Source organism: Salarias fasciatus, chromosome 14 (genome assembly GCF_902148845.1).
Source record: "Salarias fasciatus chromosome 14, fSalaFa1.1, whole genome shotgun sequence".
NCBI classification, from domain to species: domain Eukaryota; kingdom Metazoa; phylum Chordata; class Actinopteri; order Blenniiformes; family Blenniidae; genus Salarias; species Salarias fasciatus.
In genome coordinates, this window is record NC_043758.1 from 8,010,791 (window position 1) to 8,038,679 (window position 27,889).

At 42.5% G+C, this 27,889-nt stretch overlaps 1 protein-coding gene across 2 annotated transcripts; it reads left to right on the forward strand.

Annotated features, from left to right (window-relative positions):
• Window positions 1-242: 242 nt before the first annotated feature.
• Window positions 243-9,471, forward strand: fzd4 (frizzled class receptor 4). Of its 2 annotated transcripts, XM_030109209.1 has the most exons (7): window positions 243-287; window positions 366-834; window positions 4,417-4,554; window positions 4,641-5,027; window positions 5,132-5,277; window positions 5,667-5,914; window positions 6,471-9,471. In XM_030109209.1, exons 2-7 carry the CDS (start codon window positions 589-591, stop codon window positions 6,887-6,889), a joined length of 1,584 nt encoding a protein of 527 aa, XP_029965069.1. In that variant the 5' UTR covers window positions 243-287; window positions 366-588; the 3' UTR covers window positions 6,890-9,471. The 2 variants fall into 2 exon arrangements, with proteins under 2 accessions (XP_029965069.1, XP_029965070.1); XM_030109210.1 differs by having other exon boundaries at window positions 267-834.
• The last annotated feature ends 18,418 nt before the right edge of the window (window positions 9,472-27,889 follow it).

Genomic DNA, 27,889 nt, shown 5'->3' on the forward strand with positions numbered 1-27,889 from the left:
GGGGGGGGGGGGGTAGTAGATGAGGCTGGCTGGCTTTTCTATTTTTCTCCGGGATCCCGCCCTCCTGGCCAGGGGTTGGTCAGGGGAATCCAGCTCCGGCGCATGGATTGGTCGGCCGCTCTCCGGACGGAGAAAACAGTCACTCTTCACAGACACAATAAAGTTTAGTGCTGGACGCTTTGCAGGCAGTAGGCGCAAAACGCAGACCTGCTGTGTATCCGGACGCTGGAGCAGAGATTAACGGAGAAACGACGCATCAAGGACTTTATCAGGGATTTTACCAGAATGTAGGTGATTTTTTAAAAAATATATATTTTAACTGAAAACTTTTTTTTTTTAAATTTGTTTGCTCACTCCTCGCGCAGCTCTGATTGAGTGGATTTCTGTGTTGGGATACTTGAACCTCCGATACGCACAGGAGGGGGGAAACTGCACGCGCTCCTCTGATCCTGCTGCTGGAGCCACAAACACGCGCCGCAGTTCGCAAAGGCGATAACCCGGCTCGCGCGGAGTGCTTTCCACCAGAGACCCCCGCGTGTCAGCGTCCGCGGAGCAGGCTGCAGCCTGCCGGTGCTTCTCGGGGTGACCATGCCCGGGGTGACGGCGCCGCTCCTGCTCGTGCTCCTCCTGTCCGGGCTGCGCGCGGCCGCGGCTTTCGGGGACGACGTGGAGGAGATGACCTGTGACCCCATCCGGATCAGCATGTGCCAGGGTCTCGGCTACAACGTCACCAAGATGCCCAACCTGGTGGGGAACGTGCTGCAGTCGGACGCGGAGTTGCAGCTGACCACGTTCACGCCGCTCATCCAGTACGGCTGCTCCAGTCAGCTCAAGGTACCGGGGCACGCGCGCGCGCACACACACACACACACACACACACACCGCAGTACAGACTGACATTAAAAATACACGCTCAATGCGATGCACGGATTTAGAGTTGTATCGGTCTCGGGCTCGAATAAAAAGCACGCCTGACTCTGGAGAGTCTGCTCTATTTGTGTGTGTGTGCGTGCGTGCGTGCGTGCGCAAACGGACGCACAGGATCAGTGTGGTCCCAGAGCACATGACGGGGAGCTACCAGCAATAACTAACTTTTCAGAGAGCAGCGGTTCAGACTGATGGTGCCAGCGATAATGTGCCGCATAATATAGGTTGATTCCAGTGGAGTTAAAATAGGAGGAGGGGGGAGGACTCCCCCCCTTCCTGTTGTGCCAGCCCGTCATGCTGATTTCATTGAAAATGTCCCCTCTGTTGACACTCTGAGTTCATGCCCCACACAGCAACAGCTGAATCTCCTCCGCTGTACGCTGCACTCCGCTCCACAATGCCGCCCTCAGTGTCTTCAGACAACACGCCGCTTGTTTGACTCGTCTTGATTGGCCCAATTATGTCTCTGACGTTTTACTTACTATAATTGGACTGACTGGTGACACAACAGGGAGAATTTTGGAGCGTATAAATAAAAGTGCACGTCAGTAGTAAACGTTACGGGACGTCCCTTTCTGTCATTATTCTCTTGGACATGAGAAAAGTCTCATTTCCCAGTGGGAATATTATTAATACATCCCAGTACTTCCTAACAGGGAAGTTCCCACTTTGATATCAAATTGTTCTTCAGAGCCTCCAAGTTGATATGACAGAATTCAATATGTAGGAAATTGTGTATCGAAATGAGAAATAACATTTCCTTATGTTGTCCTCTGAAATAATGAAAAATACCAGTGCTTACATAAAAATGGACTTTGTCTATTGTAGCGATGAAGCATTTGCATCGTTTCATCCACACATATCTACATGTCATTTATTGACACATTTTCATATAGCAAAGCAGTTGACTGTTTAGTTGAGAATATTCCTAATTTCAAAATGAGACTTCCCTCATGGTAACTTTATAAAGTCCCAGCTCCTATAAAGTTTCCATAAATGCACCATTGATTCAGTCTTCAGTGGTTTGTGATTTCTTTTTTTCTTCTATTATTTTTTTTTTTTTTTTTTTTGAGTGAATTATTAGTGTGTGCATCTTGAGACACATGTTTGAGGCTGGGAGCAACTGCAGCATAAAACCGAGCAGTCTTCCTCCAGTCGTAAAATGTCCTGTAGGTTTAGCTGACACTCCAGTTTCTCCTCTCTCTGACACACACACACACACACACTAAAGAGGGAGAACGGGGACAGAGGAGCCGTATCGCCTAACATTTGCTCTAATGGGAGGCTTCCTGACGGGTAACCCGAGCAGCTTTTAGCAGTGAAGTGACAGCGCTCGGGTTACCAACGGTCGGGGGGAAAACACCCAGAATGTGTTACATGGCCGATACTGGACGAGTGTGTTTTACTCACAGTGAGTAACACTCGAAACCGCACTGTATATTTTCTAATATCGTGAGCTTTTAGAAGCGTTCAGTGAACGTGTGAGCAGGTAAAGCAGCCCGCAGACACCGGTGTGTGTTCGTTCATCTCAAAAGCTTGATTTCATTTCAACAGGCCATTAATTACCCGGGACAAGTAGCCTGTCGTGATTTTTAGGGACAAAGATTCTTTATTTGTTGTGAGAAACACGATGCGTTCTAAAGAGCAGCCTGTCTGCTCAATTTGCAGAGATAAAGCTGCACTACAGCTCGATCAGAGGGCCGTGTGACAAACCAAGAGTTTGGTAAAGTTCCTCACTGTCAGTTATTTTGATGAACTTTTCTTTTTGTGGACTTCATTTATTAATGTCGGAACTTTGATGCTACAAACAAACACTGTGCACAGATGGACTATTTTTACTCGAACTTTGCAGATAAAGTCTTGCAGACAGAGATTTGTTTAACACTTCCCTGTGTATTTATTTCCCAACCTTGACACCCTTCTTGGACTCGTCTTTCATCTGGGCTCTGTTCAAGGGCTTATTTCAAGCTGGGATTGGTCTATCGCTGAGCCAAGGCTGCCAGCCCATTACATTTAGTTCTCATTAGTTTCCAGTCGATATTTTGGTATTTTCAAAATGAGAAACAGAAGCAAATTCTTTACCCCAACACACTTTTTTTTTTTTTTTTTTGGAGCTATCACACAGTCCAAATGCCTGGAGCTGATGTTTGTTTCCTTTTGCTCAGGCTCGTCGAGTGAAAATGTACTTTATGCTTCCATGAATTTTCATATCACAAGCCTGGCACAATTTGACACTCTGCCTTCATACTGATTTTACTGTAAAAAGCATGAAATCACTTTAAATTACTACCTCCTGTAACCCCAGAGTGCTTCTTCCCTCGCAGCTTTTCCACCCAGAGCAGTCAGATGTGACTCCAGACTGTTCCCTATCTTTATAGCCTCGATTTAGACGTCTATTTCAAAACCATTGCCATGGGACACAGAAAACTGAGCCTCGGATTAGGGGGATTATGCAGCATTACATGGCACATGCCCCCAGTGTTGTTAAGTCCACAGATTGTTTTTGAAGATGCAGAGTTGTGTGTGTGTGTGTATGTGTGTAACCTTGGAGCAGGTTGGTGCGGGCTTTGGCGTCTTGACTCAAGTCATCCAGTTTTTGGATTAGGGGTGAAAATAGAGGCCCACCGCACGGTGGAGGTGATGCAATGTAGTGAAAGTTAAAGCAGAAACAGCAATAGGAGCGCGAGACATATACGAGCAGCATGTGGATGGAGGAAGCACATGTGGGAGTGCAGGGTGTAGCTATCTACCAGCTGTAATCCTGTTGTAACACACAGAAAGATTGGCCCACAGGGCACCCTCCGCGATCTTTCCACTTCTTTTAACGAGCGCCGCGGCACTGGCACCGCTCACCTCCCACTTCACGGTGCGATTTCACGAAAGCAGATCAAAGTGAATGCAGTGAAATAAAACATTACATTGTGTAGCTGTCACTCTCACTGCGTCTTCACCGTCTCCAGCTGGAGGTGCCGTTACGTTTCATCTCTGTCACAGCAAGTCATAAGTTTCTGTTTTCTTTAAGAAGAAACAAAGTGTCATTTCAGTTGGCACACAGACATCTTTCCTTCATCCATCTCTGTCTTTGTACAACTTTGGGTCACAGGAGGCTTCAGTCCATGAAAGGTATATACGCTTATCAATTCCAACGCAAAGTAGACAAACAGTTACGCAAGTTCACATTTAAGGGCCTTTTAGAGAAATCAATTAATTTTATACATGTTTTTAATTGCTTGGTAGTAAACCCAAACACGCACAGGGAGAACATGCAAACTACACAGAAATTCCCTAAAGCCCAGAACGGAACACTGGATTTGTTTCATCAGTTAAAGATAAATTAACGATGCTTGTGGCGTTGCTTTTTCCTCTGATCTAGATTCACATTTACAAAGAACAGTTGTGACATAACTGAAAGGTTGTTTTCACTTTTTTTTTTTTTTTGTTACACATTTAATTATCATTTTGTAAGGTTACATTTCTGTTGTATTGCAGTTCTTCCTGTGCTCGGTTTATGTGCCCATGTGCACGGACAAGGTTCCCATCCCCATCGGCCCCTGTGGAAGTATGTGTCTGTCTGTCAAGCGGAAATGCCTCCCGGTGCTCCATGAATTCGGCTTCATTTGGCCAGAGGTAAGTCTCTTCATTATTTTTACTGTTGGATATATGGCTAAATGAACTAAAATATCATTTACTTCATCATCGCGTTTGCCCTTTAGGTGCTGAACTGCAGCCTTTTCCCTCCCCAAAACGACCACAACCACATGTGCATGGAGGGTCCCGGGGACGAGGAGCCCCCGTATCAGCCTGTGCGCCACCCGCCCCACCAGGAGGAGTGCCAGGCCCTGGGCTCTGCGCCTGACCAGTACACCTGGCTCAAGCAGACGGAAAGCTGCACCCTGCAGTGTGGCTACGACAGCGGGCTCTACCGGCGAGGGGCCAAAGTCTTCACGGACGCGTGGATGGCAGTGTGGGCCGTGCTGTGCTTCCTCTCTACCACGCTCACCGTCTTGACGTTTCTCTTGGACTCGCAGCGTTTCTCCTACCCAGAGAGGCCCATCATTTTCCTCTCGATGTGCTGCAATCTGTACAGCGTGGCCTACCTGGTGAGGGGCATTTAGCGGGTTAAAATTCACAGCGAAAAACAGGATGTCAGTCAAAATGTGTGAATTGTAACTTTTTTTTTTTCTTCCCTCGTATTATGTTGTAGGTACGACTAACCCTTGGGAGAGAACGCGTTTCCTGTGACTTGGATGCTGCTGCCGTGCCAATTCTGGTCCAAGAAGGCCTAAAGAGCACCGGCTGTGCCATTGTCTTCCTCCTCCTATATTTCTTTGGCATGGCCTCCTCGCTCTGGTTAGTTCACACTCAGCACACACACACACACTTTTTATTATGTCAAGTCCCTTTCCTCTTGTCCTATTTTGACCATTGTCATCAGCCATTGTGAACGGCCTGTGATGGAACAATTGGAACACGAGACTTGCATCCTGTTTTCTTTAAAATCTGTCTCATAACCTCTGCACCACTTGGATTAATTTCACCTCACACAAAAGGTGAATGGGCCACTTATGTCGCAATGAGAACACGCACTGTTGTCACAGCTCTTTGTCTTCCTTTCCACTTGGTCTTTGATTTCCTGTTTGTCTTCACTGTGAAGCATTTTGGTTGGACATACTGTAGAATGAGGTCTGCTCAGACTCTAAAGACATAAGTTTGAACCATCCGACTGCTCCTCCTTGCAGGTGGGTGATCTTGACCCTCACCTGGTTCCTGGCAGCTGGACTGAAATGGGGCCACGAGGCTATCGAAATGCACAGCTCCTACTTCCACATCGCGGCGTGGGCCATCCCGGCCGTCAAAACCATCGTCATCCTCATCATGAGACTGGTGGACGCAGACGACCTGACTGGGCTTTGCTATGTGGGCAATCAGCAGCAGGAGGCGCTCACGGGCTTCGTGGTGGCACCACTGGCCACGTACCTTCTCATCGGTAATTACATTATTATCAAATAACTATTTGGCCACACACTGGTTTGTTAAGCATAAAGCATAAACAACTATTTCAAGATTTCTTGTTTCAGGCTCCCTAAATTTACTTTTAAGTCACAAAAAAATGCATTAGTGAAAATATTTGTATATTTTAGGAGCTTACTTGTTTTTTTCTAATCTTAATCATCCTAATAGAAATTGTTCACATTCTTTTAGTTTGCATTTCATGAGTGCAGGAATAAAATACTTCAGTGATAATCACAGTTTTGGAGATGCAGCTGTACCTATTTGTACAGTGTGTAGGAGTCTCGACGCGAGCTGGAGCCTCGGAAACCACGCTTTTAACCTGAAGTTCACTAGTTTGAATCCCCCTGCCGAGTGAGGCCCTTATCCCCAAACTAGGAAAGACATCTGGAGTGAAATGTTGGCCAAATCAAGCATATGTTGATATCTATCCATTCATCTGTATATACAGTTAATGTATAGACATGTTTGGTTTTTTTTTCCTCTCTCTGTGATCGGCTTTAAACTCCAGCTGTTTCTGCCTTGCCCCGCAGGAACTCTGTTCATCTGCGCAGGCCTTGTGGCTCTTTTCAAGATCCGCTCCAATCTGCAGAAGGACGGCGCCAAGACTGACAAGCTGGAGCGCCTGATGGTGAAGATCGGAGTGTTTTCTGTTCTCTACACCGTCCCAGCGTCCACCGTCATCGGCTGCTACCTTTACCAGCTCTCCCATTGGGGGGAGTTCAGGGCCAGCCCCCGAGACTCGTACGTGGCGTCGGAGATGCTGCGAATCTTCATGTCGCTGCTGGTCGGCATCACGTCGGGCATGTGGATCTGGTCGGCGAAAACCCTCCACACCTGGCAGCGCTGCTCCGCCCGCCTGCTCAGAGACAGCAGGGCCAGCCGGGGCGGGAAGCGGGCGCCGGGCGAGGGCTGGATCAAACCAGGAAAAGGCAACGAGACAGTTGTGTGAGGAGGGAGAAAGAGAGAGCAGGACTGGATTTAAGCTTCTCTCTCTCACATGAACTCACTCTGGAAAATGAAGGACGGAGAGGCCGAAGTGTCAAGAGATGCGAGGGAGATGAAGAATGTGATGCAGGAACGCAGCAGGACTTTTTAAGAAAAGCCTGAGGATGTGAAGGCATCACACGCGCTCCTGTCCAGTCGAGCTCTGCTTCAAGCAGAGCAGAGAAAGAGGGCCGAGTCGAACGCGAGCAGAAACTTCAGCCTCTCTACCTCCGATCAACTGCTTCTCAGAGACGCGGAGAAAGTGACGAGAACAAGGAAAAAGAGAGGCGGACGCGCCAATATGCAGACGGGACACACCTAAAATTTGTCGAGCACCAAGTCTACCTCTCTGTCTCCCCTTCCCCCAGAGCTCGCCGCAGAACAGACGGACTCTGGGATACAGTAACACACGCCGCTGTCTATTAACAGTCTTTTATTTTTATTTTTTTTTTAATTTTACACTGGAGATTTTACAGATGTAGGCTGAAGTGCCCCTCATCCAATTAATGACTTCAAATCCCCTTCCACATTGAATTTGAAATTTGTTTAATGTGAAAGTCTGTTGTGGGTTTTGTTAATGCCCCACATGTTTGGGAAACCAGCACAAAGCTGCAATAATGCACTATTATAATGTGATATGTGAAGTGTTGGGGCAGCAGTTGTGGGACTGAGAGCAAATCACGATACACCACATTTGCATCCACAGAGCGAATGACGGGGGCAGTTAAGCGACTTGTCATGAGCGCTGCAGAAAAATGTCTTCATAAGACTTAATCTTGGGAGTACCAGCTGTGCCTTTTACTGCCTCATAAATTTGGATGTGCTAAGGCATCTGGGGAAGGTAAGCCTCTGTGTTTTTCCTTCAGCAGTCAATGAGAAGCGCTGCGAACGTCTAATGATGTGTGCAGTCTTCCTGGAAACCGTGTACTGTATATGCTCCTGAGTTACCATGAAATCCAGGAAATTTAATTACTCCCTCTGCTCTTTTCCAAACACGGGATCCCGGGGCAGGTTAAAGAATTAGAGGTTATTAGACAATCATGTGCCAAAATCATCATGCAGTAACAAAGGATGGTCACAGACATGGTCATAGTAATACGAGGATTTTCCAAATAATGCCGAGAAAAGCTTAAAATCTTTTCACCTGAGGTGAAATGCAGTAATACACGTGAACTTTCTTAGCCTTTAAATGTTGGAGAATTTACTACGAATGAATGTAGGCTGAGTTTTTATTTAATTCCCTTGAGTTTTACCACTCTTGGCTGCGTTCGTACATAACTGGAAAGTGGTAAACAGACTGATCTCTCGGAGGGGAAGATACAGTGAAATGTTTCTCGGTGCATCATTTGTGCATCTACATTGGAAATAGCATTTCTTTACGATGCACTCAATGAAGACTGTGTTGATCCAGTCAATGTAGCTAGTTACCAAAAACCTTAGAAGTGACCTTCATCAGTAATACTGGACATCATCATATGATCCATGCATTGGCTTAGAGACACAATGACAACACTTCATTGTCATCAATCTGCACATTTTCACGGTGCATTCCGAGTTGGCCATTTCGTCTCATCGTGTGAACGCTCCCGACTGTGAAACGAGACTTTCCCAGCTGGTGACTTCGTGAGTTCCCAACTGCACACACCATAATCCTGGAACGAGGCCACGGTGTTGAGAGTCATGCCATTTTCTGCAGGACGGGACAGATGCAGAAGAGAAGGGCTCACGCTCATCCAGAGGTTTCTCAAGCTGCAGCGTACGTCCGTGCATGTGCACGTGAATCAGTTTCCACAAATGTATTCTTCCTATGTCCACGTTACGATCGCCATCCGGACCCTCTCTGTCACTGTCTGCGTGGACCTACAGCATATTTTTCTTCCACCGAAGTGGTCGTAGAAGCAGCGCAGTGAAACTGGCACCATCAGTTAACATGTCGGCCTCATTGCTCCCCTGCCAAGCCGGCGTCTCGTTAGCCATGTTTGATGCATGAAGGCTCATTTCCCAGACAATCAAGCCCTCCCCTGGAAGACTTTTTAGTTTTTTCTTGACATATTTTTCACAATTTCATGAAGGATAGAGACATGGCTTATTGTCTCCTGCATTACTTTTTAATGGTTGCCATTTTCACTCATTTTTAATTTGCCATTTCTGTTTACAACCACAACAAATATGACCATCCCATCATTTTGCTGGATTCACCAAACTGTAACTGCTCCAGAGTGCCGTACCTTTGCCTGACAATCTAACCGAGCTCTTGTCTCTCAGTGAGTCTGTGTGTGTTTAAAGCAGGTGCTGTGTGTCTCACAACATGCCTCCTGGATTTGAGTAGATTAATCCATGTTCTGGTTCCCGGGGGGTAAAATCTGTTGTCTTTTGTGTCATCTCCGACCAGGTAGTGCCTCATGCAGCATGTCACAAAGATTTTTTTAGCTCAGTGGTTTGACATATGTGGGGGGGGGGGGCGTCTGCTTTTCCCTGAAATGTGGTAAATATAAACCTGTTTCCATTCACACACACTTCTGGTGGTTCTAGTGAAACTTAGAACTTTAAAAAAGAAAAAAAAAAAGGTTTTCAAACCAGTATACCTTGGCACACTTTTTACATTTCCAAAGTCAAACAAACATCACATTCACTTAAAGTGAATTGAATTAACCTCTGACCACCTCCCCTCTGAGCTAATGCAGTTTCCCCTCTTAAACGGTCTTAATGTTTTGGCTGCCTCCCCTCTTATGACCACACTGAGCTTCAGGTGACTTTTCCAAACAATCACAGAATGTGCCTTGAATCGTGGAGACTGTGTGCCACAGTTAATGAAGACTGAGAACCACCGCTGATGCAGATTTGTAAATGTTTTTCTTTGTTTTGTTTTTTTTTGTTTTAAATTCCCAGATAGGAATCATAGCTGGGGTCAGCTGATGAACTTTGATCGCAACCTTTCAAGTCTAGACTGCAGCCGTGTGTAGAAAAGTCATTGTTTTGACAATGTTCTCAATGTATTATAAAGAAATTGCTAATTTATCCTTGTAAAAAAGTGACAAAAGTTTTAAAACTTGTTTGTTATTTAAAAAAACACTTTTGTATCAGAAGAAGATGAATAAAAAACTTTTTGGTTTCCAATCCGTTGACTTATTTATACATATTTCCATTCATTAATTTGTACGTGTGTGAATGTTGAATTTGATCTAAAGCTGATTATTTTTCTCTTCGCTTCTCACACAACCCGTCAGTTTCAGTAATTCATTTCAGTTTCAAAGCAGTAGGTGCAGATTTACAGATGCGGCTTCAGTAAAACACACAGGCAGACGGACCTCATGCACATGTTCACAAACATACAATGATTTTCAAAAACATAACGAAAGGCGAGGCAAACGCTCTCAAATGTGTCCCCTAAAGGCAAAATATGTTCATGCATTCAGTGTTAGGAGTGAAAGCCACGGGCCACAGGCAATCGTCCTCCAGGTTTCCAAATCCTTCCTTAAGTGGTCATTTACAGCAGCAGATACAGTAACTTTTAGTCGCAGACACCAAATGCTGATTTTCTAATCACAAACAAAAAAAAAAAATCCAAGTTATACGTCCAACCTTTTTACTTTCAAATAGCATATTACAGCACCACTTGAGCTTATCTGCTGTTGGTGACATTTGAACACTCCAAATCTGATTAGCTGTCAGACTAAGGTGTGAACTATCAGAGTACATCTTTAGCAGTGTGTTCGCTTGCGGCCTTGAACAATACTGCCACCTCTTGTCTGATCAAATAAATTCCAAACTAATTATTTTTTTTTAACAACTAAACCAGAAAGCTGCACAAATCTCCTCTGATCTCCTCTATAGGTCTTGTTAACATACATGTGTTTAAACATGAGATGCAGAATTACCTCTGGGTTTGTACTAAACCCACAGTGGAAACATGATGATTACACTGTGTAAATGTTGCTGTAGCCTCAACCACAGCTCATCAGCAGCGAACCACACACACACACACACACATACACACATACTTTTCATGACTTATGGGGACAACAGACTGACTTTCATCGCTTTCCTGCAGACTTACTCTAAACTCAGCTGGAGGTTCTTGTCACTTATCGAACATGTTCTCATCTTAAAATTCACTGAATTCCCTAAAGGGGGTTCTAAATTGATTTCATGAGTCCTCATTGGTTAGAACTCAATCAGGTTTAGGTCCTCAGCAGGATAGAAGAAAGACGAACAGTCCTCATAAAGTGTCAGGACAGATTTTGATCCCCACAATAGTAACCAATACATAGAGACACACACTGAGAAGCAGAAGTACACCAACCCTCACTTCAAATCTGGATGCTATTCAGCTCGATACAGTCACAAAGAAGAGTTAGACTGCTATTTACCACTGCAGGGGTAACATTGCATCTGGAAAACCTGATTAATTCTGGGCATGTTTGTATGTCTGTGCATGTGTGAGCAAATGAAGGGGAGATGGAGTCCAACTATCCAAGTCTGCAGCTCAGATTGCCTTCCTGTAATTTACCGTGAGTGAATTGAGTGTTTGTTTAAGAACACACTCAAAAGCCTGAGGTAAAGGAAAAGTGACAGCATTCGCTGCTCTATTGTTTCCAGATGTGGCTCCACTAAAGCACACAGGCGCATGCAGAAAAAGTGCATGTGCAAAAAAAAAAAAGAAGAAAAAAGCATGTTTGCAGACATAAAGAAAAAGGAGCGAAATGCACTCAAATGTATACCTCAAAAGGCAGTTTTGTGCTTATCTGGACATTCACTTTAAACAACACAAGCAATCGAGTGTTTTCCAGTGAATGCCACAAGGCATTTTATTTCCAGGTTTCTGTGCCCAGACAGTTTCTTTGCTTCTGCGCTTTTTCAAAGCTTGTAGAACTCAGTCCCATTTTGAATCAAGCTAGAAATCGTGGGAAAATGAATCTGGACGGTTTTTCACTTTAACACATTCCATTGTATATTTGCAGGTTTCAGTGAAACTGTTTTTAGTGCAAGTAATGTTTTTAACATTCTTGCCTGATCTCAAGAAGGATAGGTTTGTCCAAAGTTTGCATGTTTTCCCAGTTGCATGAGGTTAAGTTTTGAGTGCATGCATGTGTTTGGTCTGTGATGGAGCAGCAAACCTGTCCCTGCATGGTGTAATGAAGACAGAAGCATCTTAAGCTGTTTACATCCTTGGGTCAATCCTTTAAGAACAACTTAGAACAGGATTTTTGTTTAATTTTTCTAATGACTGTCCACCAAAGTGTTAAATTAGCAGAAAAGTACACGTCCAAACTTAAACTTATTCTCAAATGACACATTTTACAACATATAATCTGCTCTGGTGTCATTTGGACACTCGATTCAACTGTGCACACTGAAAGACAAATACCCTTTGTTCAACTGTGTCAAAATGCATAACTGTGAAAGCATAAGACTCATTGTTTTTCCATGAGACTGCTGTTCTCCCCTGTGTGTCATTGAATGCATACTGCAAGTTTAGCTTTGTTTGCTTAGTTGCGTGCATGCGCCGATAAAAAACGATGCTGAGAGATCGGGAGAAAGGCGGTGAGAGAATGCCAGCAGCCAGCACCGTGAGATAAAAACAAAAAAATCGATCAAGGGAGAAGACATGGGAGTAGATTGACACAAAAGCAAGAAAAAGAAAGGGGAGAGTAAATTCACAGGGATCAAGTAAAAGGGAAGAGAGAAATCTATCATCATCCAACAGCAGAGCACTGCAGCTGTTCCCTCTCAGCTATGTTGAAATACTTTTCCCATTCTGCTCAGCGTCTATGTTGTATGAATAGTTTTGAGTAATGGCCACCACTGGGTATTCTGGGTGACGTAGTTGCCTTGGCCCAAGAGCCTCTACGGTGCAAGGAGGATTTGTAAATCCTGGTTCTCGGGCCAAACATGCTAACGAGTTGAGACCGAAATCCAAAAGCGTGGCCAAGAGCGCGATTGGAGAATTATTCACCATCAGGCAGAAACAGAGAGCTCTTTATACATGGCAGGGAGTGTGAAGGATTGGATTTATTTTATGGCAGGCACTGATGGACTCCATGTTTAAGGTCAGGTCAGGGATTTGAAAATACATGTTACTCTAATGTAAAACAATAATATTTAAATGTCTGCTTCAGCTGCAGGAATAATGACGGGAATGCAGGATGAAACGCTTCATGATGGGCCGACGCAGTGACCTTGCTGGCGCCGCAAAAACAGACCGTCCTGCTGAGTCTCATGTCTGCAGCCGTTTCATTATCTCATCATAACCTCTAAAGCCCTGAAACGACTGGCTTAAAATGAACTTCATAAAATCTAGAAACACATGGAGCTCATGTGACCGAAGCGACAGTGCAGCTTTTACAGCTGCACTCCGTCACCACTAGATGTCACTCTTTCCTCAGACCACTCCACCCTCTGCAGTGAGACTGAGCTCCTCTGAAGTTTTTCTCTGTGCATCATACAGCAATTGTACACAAATATTCTAGTTTTAGAGTTTGGGGGTCAAATCACAAATTAAAATTTCGAAGAAATAGACTTTAGATCAAATAAATCCAAAATCTCCAACATTTCGCAATAAAATAAAATGGGATAACTAAAAACAGTCTATTCAATATTTTTATAGTCTTCCTAAGAGTTTGCATGTTTTCCCAATTTAATCAAGCTTTGGACAAGCAACACCTTTAACCCATTTCAGTGAGGCAGGTTTGGGACGACTAATAATAAAACATTAAGTCATAAAACATGTGCGACTCAATGGATCACATGCAGTACTGTCCCACAGTTTGGTGAATTCAACCTCTTTTTTCCTAACTATACATATATAATGTTGCTTCATTCACTTAATTCATGGTATTGAAGAACTTCTCAGTTTTTTCTCTATAACAACTGTCAAGTGGCACACTGACAGCACACTACAGGCCATTAAATGAGTTCATTAAATTAAATTGAATACAGTAATTAAAAAGTGAAGGTAATTTCTTTGGCTCTCACTTGATTTTATGACAAGCGTTTTAATCAAAGTGCATTTCATGTTCTTACCGTGTGTGACTTCGCAGACTCAGTCATGCAGGTTAGATGCTACCCAGCAATTATAAATCCATCAACTAATCCTATTTTCTACTGTCAAGCATCTGGAACAATATTAGGAAACCTGCAATGAAAAATCAACACAAATGAAGAAAAAGTGTCTACAAGTAATGAATCTACAGAACAAATTCAAATTCAACAAGAAACGTGCACTCACCCACCCTCTTTACTGCGTCCTCTTATTATCAACAATGTAATCTACCAGATGTAACATGCAGGGTTTGAGTTTATACAAATATTGAGCACACGTGAGCCCTGCCTCTCGAGAGCTCCCTCTAGTGATCTGTAAGAAATTTAATAGAAAATGCATGAAAATTTAATTTGAAAAAAAAAAAACTGTTTCTTTAGTTTAGTGAAACAAGTCATTCTTGGTGATGTAGATTGCTGTATTTCCGAGAGTTAAAAATGAATTGCGTCTTTCAAAATGTATCCTATCTACCCGTTATGAATATTCTCCATGTTTGAAATGAAAATGTGTCCTTTGACAATTGTTCATTTCTTTTCCAGCACCCTCGACTGCTGGTGGCACTTGGGGAGTCAACATTTTCCTCAGGTGGTCGACGCTAAAATATGCCTTGGAATCTCAAGGAGAATTTTTAAAAATCTTTCAACACTTTAGTAAAGTACAATAAAATGTGTTATAGATGCCTCACATTGTGATAACAACAACAACAACAAAAAAACACAATGACACAAACTCAGATGGGCAATTCATACTGAATTAACCTCAAACACAGGGAAATCATACACACTGAACAGAAAAGCAAAACTCAAACATTCCAGGAAAAAAGCATGAAATACATCATTTACATTTTTTGAATAGTAGCCTATGTGTATTGCATTAGGAACTATAGAACTTCTCTTTCAATGTATTCCCTGAATTATAATCAATTTCAATTTCAAATTTTGTGATAAATTGCATTCAAAGTTCTTATCTTCATCATCCACAACTAATATTGGCAGTGATGGAATATAGTTCCCAAAACTTGATCCTGTAAGAAGCTTCATTCTTACTGCTTGTGCTTTCATGAGTACTGACGTAATTTCACTCGTGTGCAACATGAAGTCCACATGTACAACCCACACTGTGTCATTTTCTGTGCTATTTTTTTTAAATTATGAGTCATTGAATGCTCACAGTTTTGAATAATCATTCAAGCATTCAGTTTGCAAGTTTATGTTCAATAAGTTTATTCTTTTAATAGTCAGAATGTCTGTTCCTATCAAAGTTTAATTTTATTAGATATAAATATACACTATATTTTCTGTTTCACGAATGTGCTTTGATGGGAGATATTGTTGAAAGTGCAATTTAAATGTGGTTGAAAAATAACATTTTTAATCGTTTTGAGAAGGGCATTGTTACTTGAAATTGAGAACAATTTAAGCAATTTAAGCTCTTTCCATCCCTGACCATTGGCAGTTTCATCAGTGAACTTGTACAGATGAATTCTACACTTCCACCTGCCTCGGCTCACTTATCCCCTCGGTCCAGTGTCACTGCAGAGAAAACGACTGTTACAGCCAAGAATTCAGCATTTGCACTTTTTTTTCCCTGAAACATAAGGAAAGCTTTGCAGTTGCCGTCTTTTGTGTGCAGGGGTTTTTCTGTTAGAGGTGAAGCAAATGTGTTACAGCAAATAAATGTGTTCCCATGTGGGGGAAACGGCCGAGCGATTCCGTGTTATTTCAGCAGGACATTTGTCAACTTTAGAAATGTCAGCCGCTCAATACAGTCACACACACGTACAGAGAGATGGCGGAGCAGCAGGGAATTTCTGACAGAAAAACCCACTGGCAGTGGTGGGAGGGAGAGGGAAGGACACATGGGGGAATGAAGGAGAGGATTCGAGGAATATAATAAGAGTGGTGGTGTGACTGAGCTCAGACGGAGTGAAGGATGGAGGGAAAAGTCCAACAAGTAGAAAAAACACAAATGAGTCAATTGTCTTCCTCGGTTTGGCAAACGAAATGACTGGAAGTGACTCATATGAACATAATCTATCTCTGAGACTCTGTCTGGGTTTGTTTCTGAGTTTTCCCTGTGCATCTGCTCTCAGGACAGAAATAGAGAGCAGAGAAGAGCTTGACTGCAGTTTCATCACGACCACGGTTTCCTGGGTCCTTTTTTTTCCATGTCTGCTCCTCGTATGTCTGATTTAGAGTTTAAATCAAGAGAACTCATTTGGTTTCATCAATACCTGCAGCATGAAGAACGGCTCCTATCTTATCTGGTCTCAGTCTGATCAGTTCTCTGATCAAGCCTGTTGGGCTTTACTGGAAGAGACCAAAGAACCAGATTACATCGTCTGAGCTCTGATGATTCCTTTAAAAACTAAAGCGTTGAAAAGTACTGAAGCCACTTTGAAGGCTGGTCACACCAAATACTGATTTCTCCATCGCTAATTCACTTTAAAAAGGGGGAAAGAAACAAGAAACGTAACTACAGCTGATTTCTATTTCATTCATTTCTAAGTGTAAAATTGTTAAAAGAAGAGCTATAACACTGAAACTGATCCACCAGCTGCAAAGACACTGGATGAAAAAAAACAAAGTGAACCACCTTGAGGCTCTTGAGGAAAAGTCAATTAATCCATTAAATCACAGAAAAGCATCCTGGAGGAATAATAAACTCTTGAAAGACGTATCTTTTCTACATATTCATCACACAAAGCCCAACTTGAGGCTGCGGATGCCTCTCGAAACACTGCGGACAGGCTGGACGTCCCAGGAGAAAACTCAGGCATCCACAGAGAAAACATGCAAACTCCGCACTGAAAGGTGGAGTTCAAAGGAATCAGTACAGATGATGAAACAAACATATTCAAAGCTTGAATTTTAATTTCAAAGCCACATTTAAACCGTTTAAATGCTTGTGTTTATTCTTGTGCCGGTCAGAGCCGGTCTGCCACACAGCAGCTTCATCCCCGTCACAGCGTGGAAATGAAGCGGCTTCAGCACACGTCAAAGAAAAACGCAGACATTTACAAGCAAAATGTCATCAGTTAAAAAGAAGCAAAGAGGCAAACATGCTGGGAAGGACACTTACAGCAGGAGGAGAGGGGCATGCTGGGTAAATAATGCTTATTTTTATCACGCCATCACCTCCTTGACTCATAAATGTGATCGACTCCAGACGAATATTTCCTTTTCGGATCATGGGAATCAAGATAAAAGAATAATCTTTTTTTTTCATATAATAACGCGACCCTACAAGTAATCCTCACAGGATCAAGTCTCCCATGAGAACAAAACAATGCTTTCTGCCAGAACTGTTTGTTTCTTAATCCGGTTAATAAAAGCATCAAACCAGCATAAGAACAGGATGAGTTTTTTTTTTTGCCTAAGGATCCCAAAAAGCACTGTGCAGTGTGAAAAACACCAGAAAGTCCAACATCCAACCAAAAACTATTATTTGGCACGAGACGTGGCTCAGGTTCTGAGAGGAGGGGCTCATGTTCACACACTGACAAAACCATATAAAGAAGAAAAAACTCAGTCATCACTATACTCCTCATCCTTTTCTATGTACTGTATGTAGAAGGGCTGAAAGAGAACTACACTGATTAAACCCTTCTGAGTCCCATTCCTGGGTTTAACCACATGAGATGGCTTTAATTCCACGGCACCAATTTCAAAATGAAATGTGGGCTTTGGATTGGGGACATCTGTACGATTTATTTATAATCTATGGCACGAATCCATTGAGCCATTTTGATATGTCAGGAAAAAAAAAAAGCTGCATGAGGAATAGGAAAATTTATGGGAAGGAAAAAAAATGTTAAATTGAGCTTTTGCTAATGAGAGTTTGATCTGTGAAGGTCTTTGTGGATAATCAAGGCAATTTCTCATAAATTATTTAAGGTAAGTAAGATATATGTGCTTGGTTTTCAGTCAGGTATGGAATTTGGATTATGTACCACACTGGCATTCAATCTTATTCTAACAAAAAAAAAAAAAAAACTACAAATATAGAGGAAATGTATATTTTAAAATCCTTGTGCTGTAACATTTTACAGTATAGAAACCTACACTGGTAAATCCTGATTTCCTGGTACAAATCTCTACTTGGTTGTCACTGATGTCAAATGCAAATATGAGCATCAGGCATGAGCGAAGACAAAAGGTTGGCAGCTTCTGTGCGACACTGATGCTTGTTATGTATTCATCGAACACAGTGATGAAACAGGAAGACACTGGCTTTATGTCACACGTTCTCATGCACTTACACTCGAGAGCGCAGGAAACTGACATCATTAAAGGAGGTGTGTGTGTTGCAGTGTGTGTTTGAGACATGCATCACATTCACTCAAACAAATTAATGATTCCAACAAAAGGTTACATCAAACAAATTAGCTCAAAGATGATAATAAAGAATAAAAATCAGCGTGTGGGGTTGTGCTTGTCTCTTTGCTTTAGGCCTGATATAATAGCTCATTAAGCAGTCATTTGACAGATCTGACTGATATCCAAGTCTTTCAAGCTTCTGCAGTAGAAGCTTGTTACTTTAAGCCCGTTATTGATACTGTATGTAATTGAGGTTCTCCGCAGCACAAAGCCGCTTTTCATTTTAACAACATTCTCAGAAGGAAAAGCACAAATGCTGGAACTGATTCAGTGTCGGTTGTTTCGTTATTGGACCATCTGAACAAACAAAGGGGCTTTTTATCATTATTATTATTAATGTCAACAAGGTCCAAATGCAGCTCCAACACAAAACTACCTTTATTGATCACAATGAAACGCAAAATCTCACCAACAGCTGAATCCAGAAATATAAAAGTGAACAACCAAAAACCGGGAAAACATAAGACGTCAAGAGGTACAGCACAGCTGGGATCTCACTGAGGAAATCAGATATAACGTTAAACTGACTCTCCGGGGTGCCGGAGCCAATCCCAGCCTCTCTGAGGCGACAGCAGGGTCCACCCTGGATGGGTCGCCCGTCCATCGCAGGGCTCATTCATACACTTGTTGGGGAAATAGAAAAAGTCAAACCGAAACACAATTTTGAAGAAAAAAAGCCTCAAACGACTGTGAAATTAAAGTCTCGCTTTAGAAAATTAAAATTGCTAATGCTTAAAGCTCAGTGGGGCACAGATACATCTGCTTCAAGTAAATATTGGAAAACATGAACTCTCTCAATAGTGTGATGAGACTCAGCAAGTGAGGCAGACACAGAAAAACAAGTTTGTTGAAATGAAAACCATCTCCTCCAGAAAAACTGCCAAGTATGCAATAAATTACTTTAGGTTAAGGATCCCATTGATTAGAAATGCCTGAGAGAGACGGAGCAGAGATAAGGAGACAGAGATTGATGGGGCCGATCCTTTTCTCTCAGTCAGGCCCTGATATGGCGAGGTCAGCTTCCAACGACGACAAACAATCAGAGCTCACATTTAGATGCACATATAATGAGCAGAGAACGAGAAGAATAAAAACAAACTCATCATTCAGTTCATGCTAAATTAATGCGACCAACCAGAACAGCTGGTGATTATTCATGTGAAGGTTGCAGTAAAAAAATAAAAAAATAAAGTGAGGATTGCATTTCACTGTGAAGGTTACAACTCTCTGGGTATTGTTGTGGTTACGACCTGCTGAACTTATCAGCACCTCCTGTGAAATCACACGTAAACAAAGACCACATTAACCACAGCTATGCAGATATGAGCGCGAGTTTATTCCGAGTAATAATTCAGCTTCGACTTCAGGGAGCTGGAAGCGATTGCCGTGTGGCGTGTTCGTCGTAAATCATTCATAACGGCACACTTTGTTTACTCATGCGCCCGGTAGTGACAAATATGTCAGTTGTTGAAGCCTGAATGAAGAGTGATGGTTGGATTTCTTGTGAGGATAAGTAGGTACCGATATAGACAACTGGCTTTACATTTCATAAATTATCCAAGCAGGCATTATATTGGATGTAGATTACAGAGGAGGATTTTAGACGACTCCTGAATGGCAAGCAGCTGATACCGGTGATTAAAATGTTTTTTTTTTTAATGAAATATTCTCCTATACGGAGACATCAGTAAGCGTGATCTCTGTTCGCGTTTCCTGGGGCCTCGCTCTCCGCCGCGGTGCTTGTTCACAGCATTGCACGCCATTTCCTGTGATACTGTCTCATCAGATCTGTGGCATTACAGCTGTAGCGGGCTGCTGTCCTGCAAACATCCCGGCTGGGGACGTTCCTATTAGCAGCAAACCCACGAAAAACAGGTTTCATTTTCAGCCAGGAACCAGCTGGGCGGCAGCGGCCCGGTGACGGCTAATCTCTCCTTTGGACTGGAAGCAGGGAAGATGCTGCGAGCTGGCCACCATTTCTCACTGTAAACTGAAGAGAATAGTATAATAGACATTTCTCCCTTAAAATTAATTTTGTCAGAACAACTAAACTTTCTGAGGCCAGGGAGGAACCAAAACCTTCCAGGCCCAGTGAGGGGAATTATAACAACAGGTGAGCGCTTCAGTGTGCTGCCATCCTTCAAGGATGCCACCACGGAGCGGTCAGAGGAGGGGAGGGCTCCAGGCCGCAAGGCAATACTGTACCACCATTAAAATGACTGAGGACTCTGCCCCAGAAACAGATTTCCACTGTGATACTCAAGTCGGTCCATGAAGGATAACAATCAGAGGCAGCTCAATCCCACACTGCTGTCAACAGGTGTCAGAGAACAATACTGTTTCATGTGAAGATGCAATTAAATGGCACACGCTGCGTTATATTGATTTCTTAATGTATAGATTGAAATAGGAATATATTCTCTCAATGTGTTAATAACCAGGCTCCGTTGAATTTTGAAGAGGTTTCTCAGAGTATTGTTTACTGGAGGTTCCTTTAGATGAGACTAGACAATTATCACAGTGCATACCTTTCAGTGTACCAATGGTAATGACCTCCAGCAAGAGATCCAAAAGTTCTGTTGTTCAGAAGTTTTGCACGTTATTCGGCTGGGTGCTATCGCTGGCGCTGCTGGTCCTTTGTTGTCTCCTCTTCCTTCCACTTTTTAGAGACACATAAGGACATATGAGTCATTTTCTGTTGTTGGCTGCATATTGAGCCTCACCATCCCTCACTGCCAATGAAACAGATAGCAATTAGGTGCAACTGGCTGCTTTCTACAACTTTTTTTTTTGTATCCATAAGGTATGAATCATCCACAAAAACCAGCACACTGAGCCTCTCGAAAAGCTCTGATGGATCACGATGTGATGGTGATGCCGCATGAATCCATATCGGAACATACGAGACAGGAAAGAGGGGCATTTATAATGACAAGAGGCTGTATTTTTGTAAAATGTGTTTTCTGTTTAAATTCTGAAGGAGAACAGTGGAATAAAAAAATGTTTCCTGAACACCTAAAACTAAATGAAACAGAGGATGGAGGTGGTTTTTAGTTCGCTTTAAAGTGGAGAATTTTGGGTTTGTTTTTTAAAAACACGTTTTTTTGCATGATAAAATAAGTTGCATATACAATTATTAAGTTATTTATTTAGAATAACCTTTATTATAAGTGTAAACAGACTATTTTTTAAGTTAACTTTAGTGCAAAACCAGAAGGGTAATTAGTCAGACTATGCCAGATATTTAACATTAAATTTCACATCAAACATTAAATGCTTCTTGTTGTGACAGAAAGTACGTGGAACATGGGAATATGGAGTATTAATATGATTCAAGCTCTGTGAAAGTTGTTCATCCTTCCACACTTTGAATTCAAGAGCTTAATTTAGATTGGAAGATGCTGGAAATCATAACTTGACAAATGTAAATCCTCCTGTTTCACATCAATGTAACATTCCACAAAAATGAACAGTGGACCAAGTTTTGTCTTACTGTAAGTTCTGGATTTGCTTTGAGTGAAAATCAACAGCGGGTCTATTAAAAAGTCTTAAAACAGCTTCTTCTTTTCTTTTTCTTTTTTTTTTTAGAGTTCTCAGTTTTTTGGCACAGAGCCTGTCAGTAGGTGATCATTTATGTGTAGGATGATCCCAAATGTCAACACCATTTTCAAATACAAGGAATTTTTTTTTAAAACAAAGGTGAAAGGAAGTGAAGAGTGACTGGTGCTGAGCAAGTGGGAAATGATAAATCCAGAGCGACCAGGCTTCAGGGTGAAAAGCAGGTAAGTACGTTCAGGCTCGAGGTGGATCTGAGGAAGGCGTCAGGCCAATGTGGCCTGCAGGCAAAGGAGAAATTGATTAAACACCTTTTTCCAAACACCAATCCCCTAAAAGACTGGCTGCACAAATGAGTGTGTGATCTAGCGAGGTGGTGGAATCGGATTTCCAGCTGCTGCCAGACACCTGGACTTCAAATTTCACTGCTGCAATCAGAGCACAAAGACATCGAGAGAGATCGGAGTTCTCCCAGGTAGACGTCAGAGGGGGCTTTAGCCAAGGGCCTTACAGCGACAGAGCAATAACTGACAACTGTTGTTTTTCTTGATGGTGAAAGCAGGTTTTGTTATTGAAATCAATTCATGATTTGAAAAGGAATTCAAAAAAATGTCCTGATGTGTATAAATTGATGTTTCTGAACTCAGTCATTTCTCCTGACAGCTAAATACAGAATGCCTGACGGTATGTGAGTTTAGCATTAGCCTTTTTCTATAAGAACTATATGCTAACAGAATTACATAATCTGCTGACTGCCCGTTCAGCTGTGTTACTGTCATTTCTTCAAAGGGTCAAGAAGGGAATTTATGAGCTCGCGGAACTCCAGTGGAACTTAATGAGCCATGAGAGTGACCGGCACAGCTCGACTTCAGACGTCTGACAGCAGCGTCCAAACAACACAGCTCATTATTGAGCATGATGTTAGAACAAGCCTGATACAAGGAGACAATCAAACAAACAAGAGGCTTACTTTCCAGAGAAAACAGCTATATTAGTGCAGTGTCTGATGACAGTTGATCAATTACTTACTAATTTCAAGAAGCACAAGAAACACTGACGATGTGCAAAGCTTGCAAAATAACCTCAAACGCCATAACAAACCCAGCATGCATAAGAAAGTTGATGCTGCTTTATGAGAAGATTGCTCCAGTGCCAGAAGATACTTCTGGTCTCTTTTAATCTACTTTTTAATAGCTATCCAATTACATCTTATGATACAGGTCCATAAAACGGGCGATGAGGAAAACATAAGCTGGTTCCTTTCATGTGTCGACGGTGCTCCTTAAAATCCTCATAGATTAATAAGTCCCACACATTTTAACAGTCATTACCTCCACGATCGCAGCTTAGTTCCAGTGTGCAGTCCCCCATCTGTCTGAACCCACTCACCGCCGGGGCTTGATCAGTGGGCAGCGCCTCACTATTCAGTTTTTTATTTTATTAAACAATGATCCATGCCGATGTCGAGAGTGTATCGCTTCAGGTCGTTTAACAACTACAAAGTTAATAGCCAGCTCAAAGCAGTGTGGCAGCAATTGCCTTTATAAACCACAAGTGTTGGGTGGTCCCGGAGTGGCGCACAGAGCTCGACGCTCTATATGTCAGCGCTAAATATCCCACTTTACCTCTGGCTGTCGTTCTCCTCGCATCACCGATACACTGCAGATTATTTTATGGTGATACATTCAGCTCATGTTCCGTTTCATTTAGCAGACGTGAGGACTCTGTCCTCATGCTGCACATGCCTGCTGAGCAAATATTGGCATTTTTACCCATGCATTAAGGATCCATTAGGATTTACAGAAGGGAGCTCAATGTAGAGACATACCACTAAGTTTGGTCAGTGATGACATTTATTACCATTTTCAATACAACTGAATAGGAACATTAACTAGCTTCCATTGGTACACCCAATTCAGTATTCTGGTCCCTTGAAAACTGCATCTGATATGTTCTCTGCTGACACTCCTTGAAATCACACACCTGAGCATAATGTAAGAAGCTAAAGCACACCGACACGGAGACAAATGTAAAATCACTCGCATGAGGACACTCAGGGAGCTGAAGTGGCCCTCCTGCAGAATCGAAAATTACTCCGAGGCGCTGAAAAGCCACCGCACACACTGAGGCGGGTGATCAGTCTTTATTGTCGAGCAGCAGGGGAGCAGTCTGCAAAAATCCATGAGAAATTTAAATGTCAGGCCAGGTTTAATGTCAGTGTGACTGAAATGTCAAGAAATCTACATTCACATTCACATTCACTTCTGCAGAGGATACAAACACAAACACACTGACATATCTGCCAACATTCCCATCATGCCGGGTGTTCTGTCACTGTTTCCTTCGATTCCCCGTTTCCAGTGACTGAGAAACAGCTGACTGTCAGTCGATCAGTCACCTCGGCCTCCAATATTTCATCTTATGACAGGGAATCTCATTATAGCCGCAGATAATTATTTTCATTATCCATTATTCTGACAAAGATTTTTTTTTTCTGAATGAAATCCTTGGTCTTTAAATGTCAGAGATGCAAGACCCTCAACTGTTAGGTATAAATTTAGACTAAGATTAAAGTTCCTCAGCTGGCATTGATTAAACCGCAGCTTGTCTCTGTTCATCAAGGAGACGTGTTGGCGAGGGTTTCTAAATTAAGAAGAAAAAAAAAAAATTAAAGTGTCCCAGACGTTTTATTAATGAATCTGCGAGGACACAATTGATTTTCTCCCTCATCAAATTTAAAGCTTATCCAGGATTCATCTGAGGTCTTCAATCAAAGAGGTGCATCACCCTGGACAATGTGAGAAACAGAAGTGGCAGACAGCGTGCTTCGGTTTTGTTGTGTGATTTGTTTTTAGCACGTTGTTCCTACTTCAATTTTGTTTCACTCCCCGTTTATGGAAATGTCACCGCCTTCACATAAAATAAAAGTGACAATGTTGAATCTATTAATTGTCACAAAACAGACAAAATCTATTCTGTAAATAAAGACCGATTGCTTAAAGACAAAATAAATCACTTATACTGTCCCTCATTGGCTCGATGCAACAGGAGTGACTGAATCACAAATAACTGACGTCCAGTGAGGTGAAAATGGAAGAGTGGGAAATTAAAAGCTGGGATTTTAAAACTAAACAGTGAAGAAGCCAGTGTGATGTTCCGAGGTGAGTTGTTCAATAGTTTGGGAGCAGCAGCGGTCCAGGCTTTAGACCTCAGTCCCTCCAGGAGCAGCTGATCTGCTGACCTGAGGCACCGAGCAGGAGGCAGCTCCGAGAGGTAAGACCATTCAAAGATTTTAAAACAACAGAAAAATCTTGAAATGAACTCTCAAGAGCAGCGGCAGACGGTGGAGGGAGGTTAGACTGAGCATTATTTGCTCCTGCTAAAAGATGAGCAGCAAACCAAAAAAAAATTAAAAAAGTATTACAGTTTTTCACTGAGAAGTGATAAAGACATGGATTACTGAGTGATACTGAGCAAGAAAGGTTGAAAACCCCCTCTCTGAACGCTGATTTGACACAATATTACAGCGAAGCCAATTCTGGTGGAAACAACCAATGTATAAATACTGAACTTACTCTAGAGTCTTAAGTATGTGATATTATAGTCTTCTTTAGCATGTGCAAATCTGATTTGTCCAACCCAAAGGTAGTATTGCTCACCAGCCACATCATTCTGGTAATTTAGAGGCTTCTTTCCAAGAAAGTCCACAGCACCTGTGGTGTTTTTATATCATTTTCAAAACCCCCTTCTCCTGTCCGTTCATATCATCCCCCATCTTTCCCCATGTCTTTCTCGGCCGCTCACCATCTTCTCCCTGAACATAGCCTCCCCATTTTCATCCTCCTTCACATCCTCCCACATTTGCTCATTTGGTCCTTTAGCATTCCCCTCGCCGCCGGCCGCTCTGTCCGTCCCCTTTACTCTCCCCGTCTTCTTATTGAGAGGTGCTTTAGGCCATAATCTGTCTTCCAGGGTTCTGCTGTTGATTGGATCCACCGGGAAAGTACAGAGGAAGACAGGTGAGAGCTACAGGGGCAACTGTGGCTTACAGGCTGTGCGTGCATGCCTGCGTATGTGTGTGTGAGTGTGTGTACATGTGAGAGATAGCCAGTGCTCGTTTAGGACAACTGCTGCCTTTTCTCCTTGTTATGCTGCATGTTTCTGTCAAACCAGCACAGGTCATACATACTCTCTCTTACAATAACTAGACAAGGATTGCATGCATTATGGATGAGGGAAAGTTGCACGCGTGTGTGTGTGTGTGTGTGTGTGTGTGTGTGTGTGTGCGTGCGTGCGAGAGTGTACGCGCCGGGCAGTTCAGCATGACCGACTGGCTGTCTGGCTGTCCCAGTCTAAATCCTCTTTAAGGCAGGTACATGGCTTAGATCGATTCCTGAGATATAACAGAAAGGAGTGTGTTGAAGCACATCTGCTGCTGAACTTCCTTGTCCATGTGTGCATAATGAATTTACTGATAAATATATTCCTGCTTGTTTGCCGCTTTGAGTGCTGCGTGTTTGTCTCACAATTTGTTGGCACCATTGCAGGAGGAGACCTCGTTTGAATCTCTCTCTCCAGCACAGGAGCAACTGCCGTTTGAAAGTCGGACTGACGGCACCAGGACCTTTTTGTCCCGTCGGGGTTTATTTTCCATGGAAAGGCATGTTGCCACTCATGCATGCTTTGAACAGTATACCAATTACAACTAGAAGAGGCACACTAAAAATAAACACAGGGAGACAAAACCCACGTAACAGAATAAACGCAGCCAACAATGGCCGCCTGCGCTGCTTCAGTGCAACATGCAAGATTCAAATGAGGCAATATGTCATTTCAGCCGACAGCTGAATGGAGCTTCACCAAGGCAAAAAAATGAAAATAAAGCGCCACCGGTTGCAGAAAAAAGTCCCATTAAAGAGCTTTTCTGGCACAAATTCAAGGACAAACTACAGACGTTTCCTGTGCGAGTTTATTTTTGTTGGTCAAGTCAATAGAGAATCCTACAAGCTGAATACACTGCAGTTACTGCTTAATCAATAAAAGAGAAAAATCACCAGCGAAGACGTATCTAACAATCTAAGAAAAGAGACATTTTTGAGAGAAAATTCGTGCCTTCCTTCTTGCCATTTTTGGAATGAAATGATGGCCAATAAGTTTTATGGGGAAACATACAGACACAGAAGGATTTTAATTAAAATGAGCGATTAATTAAAAAGATAGCTATTAAAATAATTTAATTAATATAAACCTGGCCATTCATTTAAAAACACAGGCTTTTCATTAGCAGATATGAAGTTGTTGACCAGGAACTTCAGAGCGGTCCAGTGGTTTGTGTCCCTATGTTAAAGTGGTGCACTGTGTGGAGTTTGCATGTTTTCCCTTTGCATGCACACTCATTGATTTCTCTTTTTCTTCATGCATTTTTTGGCTGAGTATCTACCCATAAAGCCCTGGGTGTCATCACACCCAATCTGAGAATTCAAATGAGTGTTTTGAGTTTATGATTTCATGCTTTGTGACTGGTTGAAGCAGAAGCAGAATTTAATTCTGTGTTTATTAGAAGTTATCAAGTGATCGAGCACAAAAATGTGGGAGAAAAGACGATCAACAGACCTGGGATACAACTCAAAAAATACCCTTTTATAAAGTCTCCAAGCAAAATTTGTGACTAGCATGCTGAATAAATGCTTCGCAGCACAATAACAGCAGCATCTCTGCTGAAGGCTGAGTCGATATGCACCTCCTTTCCAAATACTTTCAAAACCTTGCAAATCACGTTATCGAATGTGAAGGAATCTATGAGCATTTGCTGCTTCCTTCATTTCTACAATTGGGAATGCATGCTCACGATTCCACATTTGCAAAATGCAAACAGATTTTATTGATTGTGTGTGTTTTTTTTTCCCTATTAGAGCGATCCAGAGTGTGTCCCTGTCATAAACCAGCTTCTACATGTGGCCGCCTGTTATATGTGCAAATTTTAAATAGATCA

What these genes read in the sequence shown, in the direction of transcription:
- fzd4 (XM_030109209.1), top strand. Translation starts at nt 589, where the DNA reads ATGCCCGGGGTGACGGCGCCGCTCCTGCTCGTGCTCCTCCTGTCCGGG. An exon ending in TCGGCTTCATTTGGCCAGAG is followed by an intron (nt 4,555 to 4,640) that starts GTAAGTCTCTTC and finishes TTTGCCCTTTAG; the next exon opens with GTGCTGAACTGCAGCCTTTT. An exon ending in GGCCACGTACCTTCTCATCG is followed by an intron (nt 5,915 to 6,470) that starts GTAATTACATTA and finishes CTTGCCCCGCAG; the next exon opens with GAACTCTGTTCATCTGCGCA.